This window comes from Geotrypetes seraphini, chromosome 3 (assembly GCF_902459505.1).
Source record: "Geotrypetes seraphini chromosome 3, aGeoSer1.1, whole genome shotgun sequence".
Lineage (NCBI taxonomy): Eukaryota > Metazoa > Chordata > Amphibia > Gymnophiona > Dermophiidae > Geotrypetes > Geotrypetes seraphini.
In genome coordinates this window covers 156,497,130-156,522,891 of record NC_047086.1, presented here as the reverse complement: position 1 = coordinate 156,522,891, position 25,762 = coordinate 156,497,130, and the positions used below count along the sequence as shown (strand labels likewise).

The 25,762-nt window shown below is 46.0% G+C and overlaps 1 protein-coding gene across 9 annotated transcripts in view; it reads right to left on the bottom strand.

Moving 5' to 3' along the window:
• Positions 1–25,762, bottom strand: part of REPS1 (RALBP1 associated Eps domain containing 1) — a 234,711-nt gene that overhangs the window by 151,963 nt on the left and 56,986 nt on the right. For all 9 annotated transcript variants that reach the window (XM_033938631.1, XM_033938627.1, XM_033938628.1 and 6 more), the window contains exons 6-7: positions 23,308–23,470; positions 13,504–13,567 (exon numbers count right to left, since the gene is read on the bottom strand). In XM_033938631.1, coding sequence (XP_033794522.1) covers positions 13,504–13,567; positions 23,308–23,470 — 227 coding nt within the window. The remainder of the gene's footprint in view (positions 1–13,503; positions 13,568–23,307; positions 23,471–25,762) is intronic.

Below are 25,762 nucleotides of genomic sequence, written 5' to 3'. Positions count from 1 at the left end.
CTGGAAGGATCACTACAATATCCTCCACTGCTCAAGAATCATTGAGAAAGCATGGAGGGAAGTGTCTTTGAGAACATTGGTCTCTGCCTGGAAAAACCTCTGGCCAGAATGTGTTGCTGAAAGGAACATTGAAGGCTTTGAAGAACCACCTGTTGTTCCTGACATCGTATCTCTGGGCAAGTCCATGGGTTTGGAAGTCAGCGAAGAGAATGTCAGTGAGTTAGGGGATGATCACAAGACAGAGCTGATAATGGAAGAGCTTCAGCACCTCAACCAGCAGCAGCAGAAAGAAGTAGCCCAGGAAATTTCTTCAGGGGAGGAAGAGGGAGACCCAGGTACCATACCCACAGCTGAAATCAAGGATCTGCTCAAAAACACAGGCAGTCGTAGAAAAGTGGCACCTCGATAAAGCCCTTATTAACAGGTGTGTTAACTTATTCAATGATGATAATATTGAACATTTTAGAAAAGTTCAAAAAGGTCGTCATCATCAAACCACTTTGGAACATTGGTTCGTAAAAGACACCACCAGAATACAGACACCAGAACCATCTGAACCACTTGATGCCAACACAAAAGGTGATCCCAAGCCCTCTACAAGTGGTACCTTGGCAAAGAGCATAAAAAGGAGCAGAATGAAGACACCAGAACCACCTGATGCCAACACAATGTGATCCCAAGCCTTCTACAATACTTTGTCAAAGAGCCTAAAAGGAGCAGAATGAAGACACCTGCCTGGTAACGCATGCTTTCACATTCTATCTCCACCTGAACCACCAGAGGCTAATCTGGAAAGTGACTTGCCTTCCTAACAATAATCTACCTCATGTTCCAGGTTCCAAATCATGATTGGTAATCATTGGTTACTTTAAATTACTGTACTGAACCTTACTCTACTGTATTACTGTATCATTGGTTAATACAGTTCTAAGAGTGTTATGAATAAAAAATTACAAAACAAGCTGGACTTATTTCACAGAGGCTTCGGTGTTGCCGGTCTTGTCCACTGTTTCTTATTGCTTTAAATGCTACAGCGCTGAAACTAGACAATGGCCAACGTTTCACGATAAGATAATCATTTCTTCAGGGCTCTGGAACTGTGAGAACACTAGTTGTCCTGCTTTCAGTTCTCTAGTTTCAGCACTGTAGTGTCTAAAACAATAAGAAGCAGCGGACAAGACCGGCAACACAGAAGCCTTTTAAAATTAAGTCCAGCTTGCTTGCTTTTCTTTTTCACAGACTGGTTTCTTTACATTACTGTACTGAAAATTACTCTACTGTACTGTATTATTATTGGTTAATATCCGAGAGTGTTATGAATAAAACATTACAAAACAAAACTTGTGTGTTTACTGTTATATTTATTTGAAAATGCAGTTTCGATTGTTTTCAATGGGAAAAATTGTCTTGGAACTCGAACGTTTCGGAACTCGAACTGAGTTCGGGAACGGATAACGTTCGGATTCTGAGGTACCAGAACGGATTAATGCCGTTTCTATTATTTTCAATGGGAAAAATTGTCTTGGAACTCGAACTGAGTTCAATAACGGATTAAGTTCAGATTCTGAAGTACCACTGTATGTAAAAGCTGATATCCTTAACAATTATTTCTGTGCTATGTTCACAGATGAAGAGTCTGGAGTAGGTCTGCAGAAAACAAATTCAAATGGAAATGGAAGTGTAGTAGACCAGAATAGATTCTCAGAAGACTTTGTGAGGAGTTACATAGCTAAAAGAAAGATTAGGTTCTTACTCGTACCTCGGTAATCTTCTTTCGTGAAGATGTGTCTAGTGGTTCTGAACACTAGGGTTCAGTATCTCAACTCGCATGCTGCTTGCAGAAAACTGTCGAACATGCCTTCATCTTCGCCTCCTTCCCAGAAAGCTGCTCCTGCCCCCTTAGTTCATACAAAAGCAATCTAGTAGCACTGTAATAAAAGGCAACTGAATGGAGGGATAATAGGGTAAAACCCCGACACAATTCTGTTCTGCTCTGTAACAAATACTAATCAACAATGTAACATCCAAACTTGTGCAACCAGTACTAAACATATAAGAGCTCATAGTTACTCGCACATCCTGCTATCAGGCAGAGACTTAAACCAGACTATATAGGCTTGAGGATTTTACTATGCATTATTTCCTTTTTTTAAAATCTTTATTTATCATGTTACAATTATATAAAACAGGCACAATTATATAAAAAACATATAGGTATACCAATTTCAAACAGCAGTATAAAAATGCTCAAGAAAACCAAAAACTCAAGATATCATTTAACAGCGATCTAGTCCACATTATTTCTGACCGCAAGTGCCGCATATTAGGAAATCAATTTAATAAAACCAAATATAACATCTTGCCAGGCAAAAACTATTGGCACATTTTAAAAATGTCAACAATTATCCTCCCTAGCAAAAGAAACATATAAAAATTAAGTTACTATCTGCAAAGGTTTATCTTTAAGAAAATCTTCTAACTGGACTGGGTGCAGAAACACACATTTATCACTTGCATACGAAATAAGGCAATTGCAAGGAAATTTTAAGAAGAAGGTCGCACCCACTGATAAATTATTTCCTTTTTTATATATATATCATCTCAGCTCCTCTGAAAAACTGAGTTCTTCAAATCCAGGCTGATTCTGAGGCAGAAGGCAGGCGAAACACATTCACAGGGTGGGGCTTCAGGACCACTAGACAAACCTAAAAGGAGAAATTAGGTTCTTACCTGCTAATTTACTTTCTTTTAGCTTCTCCAGACCAGTAGAGGTTAATCTTTACGAATGGGTATATATCCAATCATGACCAGCAGGTGGAGACTGAAAACAAAACTGTGGGACAGTATATAATATACTCCCTTCTCTATTTACCTCAGTCTGCCGAATAGCCAAGCAGAACCAAGAACTGGAAAACCGAAAGAAAACAATACTCCGAACAGGAGTAACAAATAACATACCCAAATGCTGTTGGAAAATGCAGAGGAGAAATACCAGAAGGAAAATGTCCCCACAGCTCGCCAGCTAAGCCAGCCGAGCCACAGCCGCTGTTCTTTAATTCTCCCCGGCCCTAGAAAAATACTAGAACCCGCAGCAAAAAACAAAAACTGCCCGCGAAACAGCCCCAAGCACAACAACAATAGACAGGGTGGGGACCTCTACTGGTCTGGAGAAGCTAAAAGAAAGTAAATTAGCAGGTAAGAACCTAATTTCTCCTTCTTTAGCACTCTCCAGACCAGTAGAGGCTAATCTTTACGAATGGGACGTACCAAAGCAGTCCCTCACACGGGCGGGACCCCCGAAGGACCGACACCAGAACACACACACCGAACACCGCGTCCTGACGCGCCAGAACATCTACCCGAAAGAGTCTGACAAAGGAATACAAGGAAGACCAAACCGCAGCCTTACAAATGTCCACTGGAGGCACGAGCGACGACTCAGCCCAAGAAGCCGCCTGACCCCGAGTAGAATGAGCTTTGAGAAACTCCGGAACGGGCTGCTGCCCCAGAAGAGAAGCAGAAGCAATAGTCTCCTTGATCTAGCATGCAATAGTAGCCCTAGAAGCGCCAGCCCCCCTAAGAGGACCAGTCAGAAGGACAAAGAGATGATTTTATTTCCTGATCTCCTGGGTCCGGTGCACATAAGAGCGAAGGACCCGACCAACATCCAACATGCTCAGCTGACTTTGCTCAGAAGAGCCCTCCCAACTACCCAAGACCAGGAGGACCACAGATTGATTGACATGAAAAGGAAAAAACAACTATTGGCAGAAAAGGAAGGAACAGGCCTCAAGACAACCTGCTCCCTAGAAAACTCCAAGAAGGGAGCCCTACAAGAGAAAGCATGTAGCTCAGAAACACGCCTAGCGGAAGAAATGTCCACCAAAAAGACCGTCTTCAGAGGAAGGTCCTTCAAAGAGCAGCCGCCCAACGGTTCGAAGGGCGGGTGCATCAGAATAGAGAGAACCAGACTGAGATTCCAAGAGGGAATAGAGGACCGCACGGGAGGCCTGAGCACCTTGGCCGACCGCAAAAAGCGAATCACATCAGGAATGGCTGACAAACGCTGACCCGTCACAAACCCCCAAAAGGCTGACAAGGCCACAAGCTGAACCCGGAGAGAAGCCGAAGCCAGGCCTCTATCCATGCCATCTTGCAAGAACTCTAAGAAGTTAGGCACAGAAACGCGAAGAGAGACCACTCCCCGCACCTGGCCCCACCCCTCAAAGAAGTGCCAAATCCACACAGAAGCCTGAGAGGTAGAAAGCCTCCAGGACCCCAAGAGTTTAGAAATCACCCTATCTGAATACCCCTTTTTACCAAGGCGACCCCTTTCAAAAGCCAAGCCGTAAGACAGAAGGGAGACGGGCGAACATGGGAATGGGACCCTGCGTCAGAAGGTCGTCCAAGGGAGGCAGAGGAAGAGGATCCGCCACCAGAGTGTCACCAGATCTGCGTATCACGGATGTCGAGGCCAATCTGGAGCCACCAGAACCCCCAGACCCGGATGGCGAACAATGCGGAGAAGAACTCTGCCCACTAATGGCCACGGAGGGAACCTGCACAACAGCCCCTCTGTTGGCCATGGTTGAACCAGAGCATCCAGACCCTCGGCCAGTCCATCCCTGCGACGACTGAAGAAGCGGAACACCTTGGCCTTGCCACTCGTGGCCGACAGGTCCATCAGGGACTGACCCCAAGCTGGCATTATCAACTGAAGAGCCACAGGGCTGAGACACCACTCTCTGTGATCTAAGATGTGACTGAGGAAGTTCGCCTGAACAACCTCTACCCCGGCCATGTGAGAGGCCAAGAGGTCCAGAAGGCGGGACTCCGCCCCAAAGCATGAGCCGAGCCGCCTCCTCCGCCACCTGAGCGCTCTTGGTGCCTCAACGATTGACATAAGCCACCGCTGTGGCATTGTCAGATCGGACTCTGACCGACTTGCCCCTCAAGCGGGAGCGGAAGGCTAATAGCGCCAGAGGGACGGCTCTGGTCTCCAACATGTTGATTGACCAGGATGCTTCCTCCATGGACCAGGTGCCCCTAGACACTGAGCCCCCCCAACCGAGGAGATTGGCATCCGAGAGAAGCACCGTCCACTGCGATAGGTCCAGACTCATTCTCTGGACCAGATGAGAGGTCTGGAGCCACCAAAGAAGACTGCAGCGCGTCAAGCCTCACGGAGGGACAGGGACCTCCAAACTGAGCCACTGGGGTGACCATCTACGGAGCCGAGCATACTGAAGAGACATGTGGGCCCACCACACAACATCCAGGAACGCTGCCATCGACCCCAAGACTTGGAGGAAATCCGGCGCCCGAAGACACCGGGACGCCAAAAGAAGGCGAATCTGAGATTGCAAATTGCTTACCCGGGCCTCTGGAAGGAAGACCTTCCCCAAGGAGGTGTCGAACAGAACTCCAAGGTACTCCAGATACTGAGCGGGGACCAACCGACTCTTGGAAAGGTTGACCACCCAGCCCAGCGACCGGAGAAACTCAACCACCCGAGCCGTAACTCGGGCGCTCTCCTGCAACGACTTCGCCCGAAACAACCAGTCATCCCAGAAGGGGTGCACCAGAAAGCCCTCTGACTGCAATGCCACCGTGACGACCACCATCAACTTGGCGAACGTCCGGGGAGTCGTGGCCAGGCCCAAGGGAAGCACCCAGAACTGATAGTGCAGACCCAATATCGCCAAGCAAAGAAAGAGTTGAGGAGCGGCTCGAATGGAAACAGGCAAGTAGGCCTCCGCCAGAGTGAGAGAAGTCAGGAACTCCCCCGGCCGAACCGCCAGAAGGACAGACTACAGTGTGTCCATGCGAATAAAAGGGAATTCTGAGAGTCCTGTTGACCTCAGTTTAAACCAAGGATGGGCCGAAAGGTCCCCTCCCTTTAGGGCCCCATAAAGGAAATGGCATACCAGCCGATACCGCACTCCTGAGGGGACACTGGACAACTGCTTAGAGATCTAGAAAGCGCTGAAGGGTCTGGCGAAAGGCTAGCGTCTCCCATGCCACCTGACATGGAAAGGCTAGATATGATCCGGCAGAGAGCGGATAAAATTCAAGTACATAACCGTCCCGCACCACCACCAGGACCCACAGATCGGACGTGATCTTGGCCCACTGTGGAAACAAGTTGCGAAGCCGGGCACCCCCGGGAACCAAAGGGGGCGCCGGCAAAGAGACATCGCGCAGGACGGGCAGCAGGGGAACCGGGGGGGAAACTCCCAGCCCCCCGACGGGCCCCCTGAAAAAGACTGCATGCGCTAAGCCAACCGACCCCGGGGAAAAACCGGAAGCCTGGAAAGAAGCATTCCCATGCCCCAGGCGAAACTTGCGAAATTCCCGCAGACGCCCCCGGGCAATGCCAACCCGAGAAGCCGGGCGGGCACGGTCCTCAGGCAGACGGGGCAACTCCGGGTCCGTCAGAGTCTGAACCACCGGATCTAAGTCCTCTCTAAACAAAAAACAACCCCCGAAAGGGAAATTTTGGGAAGTTCAGTTTTGGACGCGGCAACCGCCGACCAAGCGCGAAGCCACAAGATACAGCGTGCGGCCACCAAAAGACCCAGACTTAGCAGCACCAAGTCACAAAGAACAACCGAGAGGAACGAGGCAGTCATCTCAAACTTCACCACCTCCAGATCCACTAAGGACCAGTCATCAGACTCACGATCCAGGACATGCTCAGACCACCGAAACACGGTGCGAGCCACCAGCCCCACACAAATAGCTGCCGGGACCCCCAAGGCAGAGACATCAAAATTATACTTAAGAAGTGTCTCTAACGTACGCTCCTCAGAGACCCTAAGAGCAGATCCGTCCATAACAGGCACGGTATGCCGCTTAGGAAGTGCCGAGACCACCGCGTCCCCCATTGGCGTAATTAAGGTAGCCCTATCCCCCTCCGGGATGGGATACCCATGAGCCAAGGCGCACACCAAACGAAACGGCGCCCGTAGGCCACTGCGCCAACACAAAATCCCGAAAATCCTGATGCACAGGAAAAGAGCGGGAAACAGGACAGACCCCCCTGAAGCAGAGGGGCCCCCATACGCGGGGTCTCCGGTGGCGCAACTGCGAAAATGCAGCACCAAGGAGACCTGCTACATCAGGTCTAAAAGCTCATCCCTCTGAATAAAAAGCGCACCACGGACACATCTGCTCAGGAAGACGGGAAAACCGCCGCCCCGCTGCCAGCGGGCGTCCCCTCTAGAGGAACCTGGAAGCCTGCCAAAGCAGCCAGGTCCTCAACCATGCCAACACGCTCCTCCGACCACCCATTCGCAATCCAAGCCCCCCCGCGGGCGCTTGGAGGAGGGAGGAGGAAGAGGGGACGCCAAACGAAAAGAGGGACGCAAGCCATAGGGGGCGCGGAGGGAAAACAACCCCCGAAACCCCCCAGGTGCACGTGGGACCCCCAATAGTCTGCACAAAGAAAGAAATTAAATTGGGGACAAAAAACCCCTGGGGGTCCCCAGGGACTCCCTGCCCCAGCAGGGGTCCCTGCTGAAACCTGCCCCTGTGTTTGCAATACAGGGGGAAGGTCACCTGAGGTTGCAGACAAAATGGAGGGGCCAGACAGAGAAAATGGCGAAGTTCCCGCCAAAAATGCTCCCTCCATGGCCTGTAGCGGCTGAGAAGGCTGAACAGTCCCAGCCGCTAAAACAGGCAAGTCGGCATCAGCTGTCAAAAAATCAGCTGAGAGGGAATCCTTCGGCGAATCCCTCCGTGGGCGGTTGAGGAAGACCGGGCTTCCCCACTGCTCCCAGCCGACTCGCGAGGCACCATCGGCGGGGAGCTCTGGGCGCCTGCAGCCGCTGCCGACGGAGCTCCACCACCTCACCGACCCAAACCGCCGAGTTCAGGCCGGCCGCGAGTGCCTCGCGGCTGGACCTAATTGTGTCCCACTCCCCCGGAGAAGGGCACAATTGCTCCATATGCGACCTAGCTAGAAAAAAGTGCCGGTTAGATGAAAAAATACAGTAAAATACAGTTTTCTTAAAGGGAAACAACCCTCCAGACCAGCACTACCTCAGGATTTTTTTTTTTTTTTTTACAGAACAGACTCCACAGGCTCTCGAAGCAATATGCCTTGCTTGATTTAGGGGGCAAGGCTTACTGCTGAGGCTCCTCTAAAAAAATGTGGGGAGGTGGAGGAAGTGGGGGGAGGGATCCCGCTCGAGACCCGCCGGGTTTGACACCCCCGAGGTCGGACGGACCCCCAAACAGGGCCCGCCCAAGCTCTGTCCGGCCAAAAACAGGGACTAGAAACCCCCTAAACAAATTCCAACAGCCCTACCAAGGGAGATGGGTACAGATCACTCAACACCTGCTGGAGACTGAAAGAAGACTGAGGTAAATAGAGAAGGGAGTATATTATATACTGTCCCACAGTTTTGTTTTCAGTCTCCACCTGCTGGTCATGATTGGATATATACCCATTCGTAAAGATTAACCTCTACTGGTCTGGAGAGTGCTAAAGAATAAAGAAGATTAATGAGGTAAGAATCTAACCTTTCTTTCCAGTGCAATGTGTCTAGTGGTCCTGAACGTCAGTGATATACCCAAGTCGTCCCCAGTCTAGGGTGGGCCCAATGCACCTGCTTTTAAGACGGAGGCCCCAAAAGCAGTGTCCTTTCCATCTGCTACATCCATCCTATAGAACCTGAAGGTATGAAGGGTAGACCATGTAGCCGTTCTACAAATCTCCTCTGGCAAGACAACCCTAGTCTCTGCCCACGAGGCAGTAACTCCTCCAGTGGAGTGTGCTCTCAATGCAATCGGTGACTGTTTACCACAGCCCACATATGTAAAGGAAATGGTCATTTTTAATCCATCTGGAAATCAAGGCATTAGATGCCTGACTCCCTTTCTTTGCATGACTGGTTAGAACAAAAAGGTGATCCGATAGGCAAAACTCATTGGCAATTTCGAAGTACTGGAGAAGAACTCACTTGACATCCAGAAAACCTAACGCTTTATCCTTTTTCTTATAACCTGTAGGATGAAAGGCAGGCAAACGGACTTTCTGACTTACATGGAAAGCCAAGACTACCTTCAGTAAGAAAGACAGGACCACGTGTAAGGAAAGCCCTGCTTCTGTGAACCTAAGGAATAACTCCCTGCAGGAAAGAGCTTGTAACTTGGAAACTCGTCTCGTTGATCTAACCACAAAGAGAAGCACTGTCTTGATTGTAACCACAACGAGAAGCACTGTCATATAAGGGCTTATATGAAGCAGTTCTGAGATCTTGTAACACAATGTTAATGTTCCAAGAAGGGAAAGGGGAATGCACCGGAGGGCACAACTGCAGAGCCCCTTTAATGAAACAGGCAACATTTGGGTGAGAGGCTTGTTCCCCTTGAGCTTGGAAACAGGAAAGACCTACTATCTGCACTTCCAGGGAACCTACCGAGAATCTCTTCTGAAGTTCCTCCTGCAAAAGTACAGGACTACCAAAATTGGAGCTTGCCAGGGCTCTACATCTTTCGCTGCACACCAGTGCTGAAAGGACTTCCAGGCCTTAGCATAGGCTGCTATCATCAATAGCTTCTTAGCTCTGAGCAATGTGGTAACGTCTACGTCTGAATAACCCTTGCTCATCAGGACCGTAGGCTCAAAGGCCATAACATAAGCCCAAAGCATTCCAGATTCTTGATAGGGACCAGTCCCTGAGTGAAAAGATCCACTTGCACCAATAGGCTGAGGTCTTAGGCCCTCTGAAGATGAACCAGGTCCACATACCATGATCTGCGAGGACAACAGGGTGCTACTAGGACCATCAATTCTAGATGATTCGCAATCCTGCGGATAACTCAACTGAGAGCAGGGGCCACAAAGGAAATACGTACAAGAGTTCAGTCTACGTTTGGACTAATACATCCAACCCCTCGCTTCCAAGTTCGTATCTTTGGTTGTACAAAACAAGGCATCTTAATGTTCACTGCCAAGGCCATCAGATCCATCTCTGGAGGCCCCCACCACCAAACTCTGGTGTCGAATGCCTTTGAAAACAGTGATCATTCCCCCAAGTTAAGAGTCGGCCAACTGATAAAGTCGGCCTGCACATTTTTCACTCCTGCTACATGTGCGGCTGTGAGAGCCTGCAAGTAAGCTTCTGCCCACTGGAAGAGAAGTTGAGCTTCTAGGCACAACGAGGTGCTCCTGGTGCCTCCTTGCCTGTTGACATATGCTACCGCTGTCACATTGTCCAAGAACACTCTGCTTGCCTTGGCTTCCAGAGACTTCTCTAGTGCCTGAAGCACTAATCAAATGGCTCTGAAATCCAGGCGTTTTATGGATCACTTCTGCTGAGACACCCCTGGACTGGGTGGCTGTTGCAATGACCTCTTCCCCCCCCAACCATAAAAGCTGACATGGTCGTATCTCCCAGGAGGAGATGCGAAGAGGCATGCCCCTTGAAAGGGCAGCTGACCTCAGCCACCATCAAAGGCTACTCTTCGCTGTAAATAGCCAGGGGAGTGTCTGTTGAAGCAAGTTTGTCTGAGGGGACTAGGAGAGAGGAGTGGGTCTTTAAGGGGTCTTATGTGCGCTTTGGCCCAAGGAACCAGGGATCACATGGCAAGGATTTAAAATGTTTTTCTTCTATGAGACACCCCTCCTGCTGGCCCAATTAAGAAACCCCAAGCCTAGCCTACCTGAATTGCTGGCTTCCATCTTCCACCAACATGGATCACATGGCAAGGTGATTAAAAGGGATGGACACTTAGGACTGATCCTTTTGAGTTGCGAACAGAAACTTTTTTAACCCCTCATCTCAACCTTGCTGCCTCTTTATGACACTGATATACTACCTTCGCATGTGACCCCTCTGCTTTGTAGACTAGCCCACAACCAAGTCTCTTCCTGGTTCCCCTTCCTCTTTTCACTGTCATGACTCCTTTACTTCCCCTCCTGCTGATATTAACCATTCCCAATCTTTCCCCTCTCCCTGCCACTGAACCTCTTACCACACCACTCACTCTTTAAACCCACTGCCGCCTCCTTCCTCATATCCACGAACCTCTTCTCTGCCCTAAAGATCCAACACTTTCTCCTCATTCAGTCATCCCCTCTCATCCTATGTACACCTCACCCACGTCGTAGCAGTAGGTCCCTCCTCACCTCCCCTACCCTCACCTGTATCTTTTTCCTCATCCTCTTGCTCTCTGCTAGGGACATCAACCCCAATCCCAGTCCTCTCAACCAACTCCCGCCCTATTCTTACAGTCCACCTTACTCCTGCGGGCCAACCCACAATATCACCAACTTCATTTCTATTCCTCTCCTCCTCCCCCATTCCCAACAAACTTGCCTATATCCACGACCTCTTGATCTCTCTATCTGCTCACACCAACGGAAACCTGGATCCACCTTAATGACTCTACTTCAGCTCCTGCCCTGTGTCATGGAGGCTACCTTTTCTCCCACACACTTCGCTCAGTTGGTCAAGGAGGCCTTCATTCAGTTGACAATCCCCTCCTTGATGTGACTTCCGGAAGTTACATCAAGGAGGGACTCATCGGCAGAAGGAAGGCCTCAGAGTAGGCCTCTGAAGATTTTTCTGCTTGGCGGCTTTTATACCTGAAGGAGCCAGCTACGCTGATGATGAAAAATCTTCAGAAGCCTGTTCCGAGGCCTTACTTCTACTGATGAGTCCCTCCTTAATGCATTATTTGTGATTTATAAAATGACAATAGTACAGAATATTGTTTCTTTTTATACTTTAAACTGAACTGCCTCTTGGAAATCAAAAACTGGATGTCCGTCAACACATTACAACTAAACACCTCCAAGACGGTACTCCTCTGGATCCACAAAGAACACTGCAACTACATCTGGATCCACAAAGAACACTGCAACTACATCTGTCCTTTTCTACGTTGGGATTCACCTATCATAATTGCGAAAGACCAAGCATGCAGCCTAGGAATACTCGACTCCAACCTAATCGCTCTCCACATCTCTCAGGTGATATCTTCCTTATTTTATTACCTGCAACACCTCCGAAAAATAAGGAACTACTTTTCTGTGTCTGACTTCACCCAGTTACTCTGTGCCTTAGTCTTCTGGCTACTAGTCGGACTGAGCCTCAACTTCTGGAAAACATCACCACGAAGTGGGAGGAGAAACCACACAGCCCCACTATAGTCCCGGCTAAGCTGGGAAGGATCCAACAATAATTTTGTGACACTCCTATACTAAATGCACTAGGTTTTGTTTCAAAAGATAACAGAACTCCATTTACTCGCTGGGCAGAGAAGGGTTGTGAGTGTTGGAACAGTTGACACTTAAGGGTACTTTATCCCCTTTGAAGCGCTGTGTGATGAATATGAAATTGATTGAACTTATTATTTTTACTACTGCCAATTGAATAATTTTATGCATAGACATAGAACCTAACGGATGTAGCGGTATATAAGAAATAAATTACATTACAAATAAATTACATTACATGTGGTGTGTGATTGGAAGTCGGGGGATCAAGCCCTAGTGAATATATTCCGTTGCTGAGTGCATCTGGGCCTTATCTCCTGACTTTATAAAGGGCTGATATATAGTTGTCCAGCCCCATGTAATTATGAGCAAAAATGAGAGAATTCCCATAGATCATAGTGGTTGAGAAGCTTTGTATGTGAAATTGCTTAAGATTTCTATTGCAACTATCTATGTGGAACTTGGCTATAAAATGCTGTTTCTGTAGTATTATACACCAATTCAATCTTAGATTAATCTTTGGGCATGGTACAAGCCTTTGTTAGAGAGGTTGTGAACTGGATGGTACTTTTGTGTGTGTGTGATCATGAAATGTGCCAAGGCCCAGCGATTTTGGAATATGATAGCTCAGTTACAAGATATACTTCGCCAGGATATGCCCCTGTAGATGCATGCATTTCTTCTTAATAATCAGCCATCATGCTTGGAAGGTAAAGCTTATCAGCTGTTTGCCTCAGTAGTCTCTGCAGCTCGACTTCGTATTGTGGCTGCTTGGTGACAGGTGACAATGCCTACCAAGGAACCAGTGCTTGTTAAATTGGACTATTTGTACTTAATGCCATAAAAAAAAGATTCTATGGGCCACTTTCAAGCTATATGAAAGCTATACAAGCTGTGGTATGGCATACCTTAGAGGTTTTGCACTGCCTTTTGTTATGATTACAATCTGAGGGTTGGGGGGGAGTTTAAATTTACACTGGTGATTATGTGGTTTTATGGTTGGCAGTCAGTCTGTGTACGTTTTCTGATATGTGGTGTTAAAGCATTAAAAATTTTTTTAAAAGAAAGGTGGCTCCAGATGACAATATCCTACAAAAGGTCAAGCTTCTATCACCAGTGTCTGGGGATATACAATTGGAAGTGTGGACTTTTTTCCACTGGGCTGAATTAATGAGCCAATTGGTTTTAATATACTGACTTACACAGTTAACTGAGTAAATGGCAGTCTTGTAGTTTACAATTAGTGAAAATATGTCACTGCATAGCGTACTCACCAAATGTGAGAAAGCTCAAGAATAGGTAGTTTAGATTTTGTAAAAAATTCTTTTGCAGAGGATCCTGAAATAAAGAAAAAGAATTATATTTCATATGCATTAACAATACAATTTAAATAAAAACTATGGGGCTCATAATAAAAAAAAAAAAATACACGTCTAAAAAGTGGCCTAAATGGGTACTTGGACGATCAAAAAGCCTGATCGTCCAAGTACCCATACTCAAAGCTGGTTTTAGACGTATCTAAAACCAGCTTAGGCCTTTCCCCTGCCTCTAAACGCATTGAGCAAAAAGAGGCGTTTTTAGAGGAGGGGAAAGGGCGAGCGGTGGGCCGACCTACACCTTGGCGTACAGTAGGTATAAACAAAACTTTAGGCAGGTTGCCTAGTCGGCACATATGTTTTGACTTAGACTAAATCAAAACAGGTATAAAGTGCCGAAAAGGGGCCGCTGAGCTGATCGCTGCAGCTCAGCGGCCCCAGCAACCTGCCTATCCCCTACTGCAACATTTGCTGTAGGAGAGATGGCTCATCTCTCCTGCCAGCGATGGTGATCACCCAACCCCCCTCTGAACCACGGCACTTTGGGGTGAGCATCGCGGCAGGGCATCTCCCCTGCTGGTGATCCTTACCCCGAAGTGCTGCGGTTCGGAGGGGAGTGGGCGATCACCATCGCTGGTAGAAGAGATGAGCAGCGATCAGCCCTCCCCCAGCTATTACGATCGGGCAGGAGGGGGCCCAAGCCTTCCTGCCCGGCAACACCCCGACAGCATAGGGACAAGAGGGAGCCCAAGCCCTCTTGCCCCACCGACTCCCCGAACCCCAACCTCCCCCCCCCATGTCTGATGGGGCCAGAAGGGAGCCCAAGCCCTCCTGGCCCGGCGATCTCCAACCCCTCTTCCCCCCCCCCACGATCCGGCAAGGAGGGAGCCCAAGCCCTCCTGGCCCGGCAACGCCCCCTAACCCCCATCCCCCACTAAAATACGGGCAGGAGGAATCCCAGGCCCTCATGCCCTCGATGCAACCCCCCCCCCCACGACCACCCTCCTGATTGCCCCCTCCGCCAACCCCCCCACCCCCTGTACCTTAAAAATTGTTGGTCGGACGGGTGCCAAGCCTGTCCGTCCGACAGGCCAGCCATCTCCGGAATGGCTGGCCTTAGGGCTTGATTGGCCCAGACGGCTCAAACTCTGCTCACAGGTGGGGCTTGAGGCGCCTGGGCCAACCAAAATCATCCCAGTTGTCTTAGGCCCCTCTTGTGGGCGGGGCCTAAGACAACTGGGCCGATTCCAGTTGGCCCAGGCACCTCAAGCCCCACCTGTGGGTGGGGTTTGAGCCACCTGGGCCAATCAGGCCCCAAGGCCAGCCATTCTGGAAATGGCTGGCCTGTTGGACAGACGGGCTTGGCACCCGTCTGTCTGACCAACAATTTTTAAGGTACGGGGAGGGGGAGTCGTAGGGTTGGCGGGGGGGAGGTGGTTGTGGGGGGTTGCATCGAGGGCAGGAGGGCCTGGGATCCCTCCTGCCCGTATTTTAGTGGGGGGTGGGGGTTAGGGGGTGTCACCGGGCCAGAAGGGCTTGGGCTCTCTCCTGGCCCCATCGGACTCGGTGGGGGGGTTGGGGATCGCGGGGCAAGAGGGCTTGGGCTCCCTCCTGCCCCGATGCTGTCGGGGAGTCGGGGGGGGGGGGGGACAAGAGGGCATGAGGGCTTGGGCTCCCTCTTGCCCCGATGCTGTCTGGGGTTCAGGGTGTTGCCGGGCAGGAGGGCTTGGGCTCCCTTCTGCCTGGATCGTTGTTTGGGGGGGGGGGGGGGGAAATTCTGTAACCGGTGTTAGGGTCTGGGCATTTAAACAGCTGAACATAGAGGCAGGCCATTATCAAAAAACCTCTCCTTTTAGACATTTTTTTTTTGATAATGGACATTTTCCCTGCTTCTACTTTCAACGTTTAAGACCTTAGGCCAAAAGGGGACTTAGACGTTTTTTTATTATGCCCCTCTATATGTTCACAACTAAGTGCTAAGTATTTCAGGGATACAATACACCTGAGAATACCTGCCATCATGCTTGGTAATATTATTTGTAAGTTCTCAGAGTGAATAGAGGAGTAGCCTAATGGAGAAAGCAGCAGGCTGAGAACCAATTAATCTACGGTTTAAATCCAGCTGACATTCCTTGTGATCTTGGGCAAGTCATTTCACCTTCTAAAGACTCCTACAAGGTGACAATTTTTCATACCTGTTTCTACTATAACTACTTCTCATTTCTATAGTGCTACCAGGCATATGCAACGCTGTACACCGAAACATGGATCATGTGAACCTTAAAGGTATGTCTGATTAAAAAACTAGAGGCACAGCTTTGTCAAAACATCAATATGAACTCAGAGCAGGACACAGGTCAATATGTGCTTAAAAAAAAAAAAAAAAAGGTACAAGGAGAAAAGGAACTTACTTAGTCCTGCTCTGAGTTCATATTGATGTTTTGACAAACAATTCATAGCTATGTGTCCAGTTTTTAATTGCTACTTTATGGTAACTACTCCATTTATGTATATAACCTTTAAGTTTCACATGATCTAATTTATGGTTTCTTCCTGAAATCTGAGTGCTTTATGTGTTAGGTACAAAAATGAAAATAACTTCTGACACAGCCAGAATTAACAAACTTAAATGAATGACTGGCAGGGGAGGATAACAAATAATTACATCACTGAGATCCTTTGAGAAAATGTTAACTTTATTAATAATTTTTAACTACACATTTCAATATATTAGCGACAGTGTGGGCTGAGGACTTGCATTGCCAGTTGACTGCTCAACAGTTACAACGGGTCCTGAAGAACATTCAGAAGGTGTCACCCAATATTACTCACTGGGAAATGCAATTGAAAATTGTTCTTAGACTTTACATTCCACCGGAACGTGCAGCCCGGATGGGGATTACTGCGTCGCATTCTTGCCCGAAATGCAATCAGGCTCACGCATCTTTGAGTCACATGTTTTGGGCCTGCCCCGCAATCCAACAGTTTTGGAGACATCTTGGCCTATATACCACATCGCTTTGGGGAAGGTGATGGCTTCCACAACCGAGGGCATTATTTGGATTTTATAATATAGCCTCGCCCAAACCCAGGTGAATGTCAGCATTTATCTCCAGAGCCCTTTTGATGGGAAAAAAAGCCATCCTCACCAACTGGCTCTCCCGTGATCCCCCGTCATATGCACAATGGAGATCCCTAATGATAGTGCACGCAACACTGGAGAGTCGCATGGTGGGAGACTTGACTCTTGGCCCGGGTCGCAAATTTAGTCAGGTGTGGGAGCACTTCTAGCAGGACCTCACACCGTGTGCTCGCAGTAGACTTTTGAATCTTTAAGATTTTATTCCCACTCTCAGCTGTTGGACTGGCCATGGATTCTTGGGGAGGGGAGAGGGGATGGGAAGGGAATTGATTATATTGTTGAAAATGTTATTTCCTGACTGGTACTACTGTTTGTATTTGCTTCTTACTGCTGGAATAATAAAAATCATTTAAACAATAACTACACATTTCAAACAAAATAAAGAATACACAGTCCACATCAACAGGGAAGAACTCCAGAAATTAATGTACACTTAATACATAATCAGAAATAAGGACCCTAACTTTCTATCACCCTTCCTATCTGTATCAATTTGTCCTCTAAAACCCCCTAACCCACATCAGAAACTTTTTCAAGGAATAATCTCTCAAGCTGAGAAGGAAAAAATAGAAATGGAAATATTTAAGACATTTATTTTCTCCTGTTCCATCAAGAAAGTTGCAAGGAGGGTTGCTCTAGTAGTTATTTCCTCCTGAGACGCTTCAAGAAACTCAGTTAAATTCAAACTACTTAGCTCCCTCCTTTGCATTTCCCTTAATGGTCTCAGTTTTCAGTACAAAAACATACCTACAATCAGAAATAATTACTTCTTCAACTTTATCTAAAAGCAATATCTCCTTCAAATACCTGCGTAACACCATCTGAAATTCAACAAACGTAATGTTTTTGCCCTCATTCTATTTTCAAGAAACTCTAATTGTCGATGTATAATCACACCATCTTTAACAAAAGCAGAGGAAACCAATTGATAATTAGGAAAATTAGAAGAAATCTGAGACAGTCTGGTTTCCATTTTATCAATTTTTATATCAACCTCTTGAAATTTTTCTGTCTGTTTAGAAAAACTACATAGCTGTGGGTATAGTTTTTATAGCTTCTTCAGTCTTGACAACCACTTGCCAAGTGTCTTTCAAAGTAATATTTTGAGGTTCATTCAAAGATTTAGATGAATTTGGACAATCTACTGCCACTAGAACCCTACTGGCAGCATTAGGTTGTTCCTATGAAGATGAATTAAAGTCAGCAGATATTTTGTCCACCTGGAATGTGTCTTTATCCAAAGCAGTCTCAGGTGGACTAGCTGGAGTAAATGGGGGGGGGAGGTGGAGAAGAGTAGAATGACCACCCTCATTTAGTGAAGCCCCTGAAATGGACAAGCCTCCTATAGAATCTATATGTAGCTTAGGTTGAATATGTTTGTTTACTGGGCCAGTAAATTTTGGTGTATTGATTCCTTCAGCTTTCCCCTTCACTTCATCATTATAAAAAAAAAAAAAGGGAAAAAAACAACCCCTCTGTACCTTAGGCTCCAGGCATCAAATTTCTTCAAGTCCTTCCTGGTTCCTAAGGGGCTCCCAAGGGCCAGTCATGCCACTTGTGGCATACCCCTTAGGGCACGCACTGGACGTGCACTTAGAGGTGACTTGTTTTCACTCCTACCCCTTTGGTCTGGAATTGATCTCCCATTGCCCCAGGTATATCAGATAGATTGTGAGCCCACTGGGACAGACAGGGAAAATGTTTGAGTACCTGTAGAAATTTGTGTAAACTGTTCTGAGCTCCCCTAGGAGAATGGTATAGAAAATTTAATAATTTATGGAGGAAAATAAATATATTGAGACAGCTTAGATTACTAAAACTTATTTCTTTGAACATTATTTTGTTTTTGGTTTTTTTTAGTTCAAGTGTCATAACTTTCATCAATCTTCACTGGCTATCTGATTGCCTGATTAATCATGATAATGATTCTTCAGACAATGTAATTTTATTCTTTTCTCAGTTGCGTTATTCTCTACTAGAATTTTTCCACAAATTAGAATCGTATGGTATAAACATCAGTTTACCATCTCTTTTGTTTATGCTGCTATTACAATCTGGAATAATTTACCTGCTCAATCAAGGGCTGAAACTAATCACTGGGGATCCTGTAATAAGGTAAAAACCCCTATTATAAGAATTTTGTATCTTTCCACAGACTGTGTATTATAGAATGGGAAGTAGATTTTTAAATGTTTTGAGTTATTAATTGGATGCATTTTTTCTTTTCTCTTTCCTAGAGGTCTAATTCATATTTCATTAATGCAATTATGTCCATATGCTGAGATGCTTAATTTAATTTAGCAAGCTACAATGCCAGAGATTAAAAGTCTATTAGTCAAGTGAAAAACAAAAGAAGTTTTGAATTGTACAAAAGAGATAAAGGAAGTGAAATCACCCATCCTAGATGAAATTCTATGGGCTCCTTTTACGAAGGCGCGTTAGGGCCTTAACGTGCTGAATAGCGCGCACTAAAATGTTGCGCACGCTAGCTGCTACCACCTCCTCTTGAGCAGGCGGTAGTTTTTCAGCTAGCGCGCGTTAATCTGATGCGTGCGTTAAAATGCTAGCGCACCTTTGTAAAAGGAGCCCTATGTGGAAGGAATGTTTTAAGTTGCGAGTGCATGGAGTTAAACAGACAGAGTTTTGATTGTTCATTTTTTCATTTTTATTTTGACATTTTTGACATCTGCAGTAGGCCTGGAAAGTTGAACACCACCAATGAGCAAGCAGAGAATGGGTTAATCCCCGAGGGAGATGTATAGAACTATTCACATAAATTATAGTTTGTTTGTTTTTAGTTTAGTTTATTAGGTTTTTATATACCGCCTATCAAGATTATCTAAGCGGTTTTACAATCAGGTACTCAAGCATTTTCCCTATCTGTCCCGTTGGGCTCACAATCTATCTAACTTGCAGGCCTCATTCTCCTTGAACTGTCCTATATTCTTCTTATGCCTTGTTTTTGTTTCTTTTACTTATTTTCAAACATATTGCTTGATATTTTCACTGTGTTGGGCACCAAGTGTGATCCCTTGTGTGTGGGGGTGATCACAGGAGGGAGGCTGATGGCCCCAATAGAGACTAAGTGAAGTGGGCCCCCTCAGAAATTATATATACTATGAAAGATTTGGGGCTCTGGTGAGTCTGACCTCGGTACCGAGAAAGATGGCAGAGGCGCTGATAAAGGACATCATCATTAAGCACCTTGACGGATACAATCTGATGAGGACCAGCCAGCACGGTTTCAGCAAAGGCAGATCTTGCTTGATGAACTTGCTGCACTTCTTTGAGGGAGTAAACAGGCGGATAGACAAGGGTGACCTTGTCGACATTGTATATCTGGACTTTCAGAAGGCGTTCGACAAGGTTCCGCATGAACAACTACTTCGAAAAATTGCGAGCCATGGAATCGAGGGTGAAGTACTCACGTGGATTAAAAACTGGCTGGCGGATCGGAAACAGAAAGTGGGGTAAATGGACAATACTCGGACTGGAAAAGCGTCACTAGTGGAGTGCCTCAAGGTTCGGTGCTTGGACCTGTGCTCTTCAACATATTTATAAACAATCTGGAAATTGGTACGACGAGTGAGGTGATTAAATTTGCAGACGATACAAAGTTATCCAGAGTAGTGAAGATGTGGGAGGATTGCGAAGATCTGCAACGTGACATAAACACGCTCGAGAAATGGGCCTTGTCATGGCAAATGAGGTTCAATGTGGATAAGTGTAAGGTGATGCATGTCGGTAACAAAAATCTTATACACGAATACAGGAAGTCCAGGGCGGTACTTGGAGAGACACCCAGGAGAGAGACTTGGGAGTACTGGTCAACAAGTTGATGAAGCCGTCCACGCAATGTGCGGCAGGCGGCGAAAAGGGTGAACAGAATGCTAGGAATGATTAAGAAGGGGATCATGAACAGATCGGAGAAGGTTATCATGCCGCTGTACTGGGCCATGGTACGCCCTCACCTGGAATACTGCGTCCAGCACTGATCCAGCACTGCGTACATGAAGAAGGACATGGTACTACTCGAAAGGGTCCAGAGAATACCGACTAAAATGGTAAAGGGGCTAGAGAAGTTGCCGTACAACGAAAGATTAGAGAAACTGGGCTTCTCCCTTGAAAAGAGGAGACAGAGGGGAAATGATAGAAACATCTAAGATACTGAAGGGAATAGACAGTAGATAAAGACAGGTTGTTCACTCTCTCTCCAAGGTAGGGAGAACGAGAGGGCACTCTCTAAAGTTAAAAGGGGATAGATTCCATACAAATGTAAGGAAATTCTTCTTCACCCAAAGAGTGGTGGAAAACTGGAACGCTCTTCCAGAGGCTGTTATAGGGGAAAACACCCTCAAGGGATTAAAGACAAAGTTAGACAAGTTCCTGTTGAATTGGAGCGTACGCAGGCAGGGCTGGCCTCAGTTAAGGCATTGGCCTTTGATCTGGGGGCTGCCACAAGAGCGGACTTCTGGGCACGATGGACCACTGGTCTGACTCCGCAGCGGCAATTCTTATATTCTTAAAAAGTACAGCCTTGATTATGTCTAAGAAATATTAGAGGGCATCTGCAGAACCCTTGATGTTAAAGAGAACAAAGGTTATTAGTTATTAAGTAGTGTAGAAAGAGTCAGAGAATTAAGATGTGCCTTTAGGAATAGAGGCCTTTAGAAACTTGTAGATACAAAGAAAGCACAAGGCCTTTAGATGCAGAGTACTGACTATAACATTTAAGTTATGGGGCATATGTTTTAGTTTTGTCCTGTATTATCTTTTTGTACCTGTTTCAATTTGACTTTCTTTAATCATCATGTTTCTTAGCATAGGCCGTTCTCTTAATTGGGTCCTGATATGGATAAATCCAAGGTTCTTAGTTAGTTTTTTGTCCCGTCAGATAGCTATTTTCTATAGTCCAGTCCAATCTCTGTGTGCGCTTGCTGACAATGTGCATGCTCACTGTAAGGTTCTTATCTCTTTGTGTCTGTGTATGTTTTTGGGACTGAGACATGTAGTTATTTAGAGCAAATAGAATGAGATTTCAACCCTCCCAGCCCATGTCAGACAGAAACTCCTGATCCAAGCTTGTGTCCTCAACTGGAGCGCCTGCAGAGGGAAGCTCCCCTGCGCCACTGCCTCTGGTGCACTGCAAGAAGATGCTGAAGACCCACAGAAGTTTAAACAGGTGGTCCATATGCAGCCCCCACTCATCTGCGCTTGGCCAATGTGCCTTCGGAGGGCTCTGGAAAGGATCTCTTCCCCTCAAAATGCACCTCCTTCAGATCCCCAGCCCTGGATGACTCGGAGGAGGCTGAGCCCAAGGCTTCCATCCCTTCCCTGCATGCTCCTCTGCATACAGGATATGGATGCTCCTTGGCCGGCTGGCCATCTATCAGACACCTGGCATGATATAGAGATAAAACAGACTGAGGGGTTCATCCCTGTCAATTTTAAGCAAAATCCAGGAGTTTTGAGGTAGATGGAGGCTTTAGAAAAAGAGCCAGGATAGCTATCACCAGGAAAATTGTGCCAAAAATGGCCTATGGAGACCTCCCTGATGGACAAAAAACACAGGGAAAGGGTTTTAGAGGAGGAGAACCTAGATTCTGGTTGCAGAAACCTTCAAAATTGACTTCTGAAGGCCCCCTCCCCCCTGAGATTGTCTCCATAGGCTATAATAGCCTTATTTACTGTGCCATGTGATGCCTGCCTGCTTTAGCATGGGAACTCAGTTGGAACAAATGGAGGAGATATCTGCCTCACAGATTCTCTGGAGGAACCTGGTCTTTGGGCTGCCAGTCAGACTGAGGCAGAACTGAGCCTCAACTCCCAGGAATCCTCGCCATGAAAAGGGAGGGGGGGACCCCACAGCTGGCCCACTATTAATCTCAGCCGAGGAGGAGCCCAAACAACCTACACTCAAGCTCCTGACTAAATCAGGGGTGTGAACAGCAACTCAGGGGACAGCACCTGAGCTACAAAACATACCAGAGGGGCTGATTCTGCTAGCAACAGACCTCTGCGCACAAGTCTGCGTCTTCTCCCAGGTAGAGGTCCCAATAAGTGAAAAACTTTGGGCAACGAACTTACAAACACACTGAGAAAAAATACCCAAAAATAATAAAACTGCAGGGCAGAGCAGAGCAGAAAAATTTTGAGCAACTTGCTTGCAGAAAATAAACCGAGGAGGTAGGAGCAGCTCGCTGGGAAGGAGGTAGAGTTGAAAGCATGATTAGCAGTTTTCTGCAGATTAGGAGGGTTCAGATGCAAAACCCTACAGTTCAGGACCAGTAGACACATTGCACTAGAATAGCATTCACTATTATCCGCGGTTTAACGTATCCTCAGTTGGTGCATAATGAAAAAGTATCAACGCCTGTATCTATCTATCTATGTGTATGGCTTTTTTTTTTTTAACTGTATTGTCTTCTGAGCCTTTGGCTCTTCAGTATTTGGTAATTGTAATATTTAGCAACTGCAAATACAGATCCATATTTAAATTGTATAAGTGGAAAAATGTTCAGAAAAATAAGACAGGTTTGCAAATCAATTTTGCTGAATAATATATGGAAAAATTGGTAGGGACATACCAAGCCTAAAACCATAATGGATCTAAAACTCACCTGGAATAAATCCATTTAGGTCAGGTTGAATAGTTTTAAACTGATTTACGTAATACTGCCTTTGTTCATCTGTTATCTTCCAAGGATCATCATAACTACTGGATTGTCTACGGATTTCAGAGGCAGTTGCAGCAGATGCCACAGTTCGTACTGTTGTCTGTTCCTGTAATAAAAAAATAAGCAATTTTCATCCGTTTTATTCATATTATGACAGAAAAGTAGTTACTTACCATAACAGGTGTTCTCCAGGGACAGCAGGCAAATATTTTCAAATGTGGGTGACACCATCCACAGAGCCCCAGTACGGACACTTTAAAAGTGCATCGCCACTTTAAGAAATTTAGAAAGTTTGCGATAGCCCGCACCGTGCATGTGTGAGTGCCTTCCTGCCCGACATAGGCTCGCGGCTCCTCAGTTCAGTAAGCCTGCTAAGAAGGCAACTAGGGGAGGTGGGTGGGTTGTGAGAATATCTGCCTGCTGTCCCTGAATAACACCTATTATGGTAAATAACTGCTTTATCCCAGGACAAGCAGGTAGCAAATTCTCACATGTGGGTGACTTCCAAGCTAACCAGATTAGGATGGTGGAAGTGTTGGCCTTTTAGGGAAATAAATTTTGTAATACTGTCTGGCAGACATGCCTATCCCATCTAGAAAAAGATTCTGACAATAATGTGAGGTGAATGTATGAACAGAGAACCAAGTAGCAGTTTTGCAGATTTCATCAACAGTAGAGCGAAGAAAAGCTACTGATGTTGCCATAGCTTGAACTTAATGGGCTGAGACCCGACTCTCCAGTTGCAACCCAGTATGAGCATAACAGAATGATATGCAGGAAGATAATGACCCAACTTGTTAGGATCAAAGGAGACAAAAAGTTGAGAAATATTCTATGCAGCTTTGTTGTGTTGAGATAATAGGCCAAAGTCCGCTTGCAGCCCAGAATGTGAAGAGCCGTATCTCCTGGATGAGAAAGAGTATTAGGAAAAAAATACTGGAAGCACAACTGATTGAGATGAAATTCAGTGACTACCTTTGGTAAGAACTTTGGATGGTGTGAAGCACAACCTTGTTATGGTGGATCGCCACCAGCACTTGACTCTTCTGAGAGAAATGAGAAAAAACTACATTCCAAGTAAAGTATTTGAGATGAGTCATAGACATTGGTTCAAATGGAGGCTTCATCAACTTAACAAGAACCACATTGAGATCCTAAACCACTGGAAGTAGTTTTAGAGGTGGTTTCATGAAAAGTTTTAGAGGTGGATTCATGAAAAGTCCTTTCATGAATCTGGAGATCCAAGGATGAGCAGTAAGAGGTTTACCGTCTACTGGTTGATGGAAAGCAGTGATAGTGTTGAGATGGACTCTAATGGATGTAGATTTGAGATCATAAGAACATAAGAATTGCCGCTGCTGGGTCAGACTAGAGTCAGACAAATGAAGGAGATAATCCAAAACGAATGAAACAGAAATGAATTTCGAATCCTGGTGATAAAGGAGGCACCAGGAAGAAAAAACATGTCCACTTTTGTTGGTAACACTGCTGAGTGGTTGATTTTCTGGAAGCTTCCAAAATGAGTCTGACAGGCTGAGAAAGATGAAGATCAGCTGAGCTCAGCCTGAGAGGTATCAAGCTGTCAGGTGTAAAGACTGAAGGTTGAGATGTAGAAGAGAACCGTGACTCTGCTTGAGAAGAGATGGAAAAATTGGCAGCGGTACTGGCTTCTTGATGCCGAGTTGAAGTAGAAGGGAGAACCAAGGCTGTCTGGGCCACCGAGGAGGTATAAGTATCATAGTGGCAGACTCCTGCTTGGCTTTGACAAGTGTCTTGAGAATGAGAGAAACTTGTGTGTCCAATCCAGAAGAAATAAGCTATATTAAGGTATTTATTTTTCAATATTTATTGTGGATACCATCTGTATAGATGTTATTTCTAATTATAATAGGTTCTAAATGCAATTGGTTTTACAAGTGTCTCGAGGGAAAGACCTCAGAAACCTGCATCCAACACAGAACAGTCAATTCTTGTGGTGGTATAGCTTATTCTGCCTTATTCTGCAATCAGATAAGTGCATGATATTTTCACACACCTAGTGCTATAGAAATTAATATTGACTGTGATAACAGAAAGCACTTGGATAACATAGAATAGGGGACATTAAACTAATGTATTAACTTTTTGTTTATAGGGATAATAGCCTTGAAGAAACCCCCAGGGTGAAACTTGGCTTGTTAGTCCCTGTGAACCTGACCACTTATATTAAGCTAAGTATCTAAACATCTTAAGAATTTATATGGTAGATTCAACTTAATATAAGAATTATTGAACATTGGACCCGATGAGGACTTGATGTATAAAGCCAAAATATTATGAAAGTTTTGAGTATATTGGTGGCATTTCTGAGGGTTTTTCCGTACCATTGATTTTAGTGAGAGTACTAAATGGGTTATCC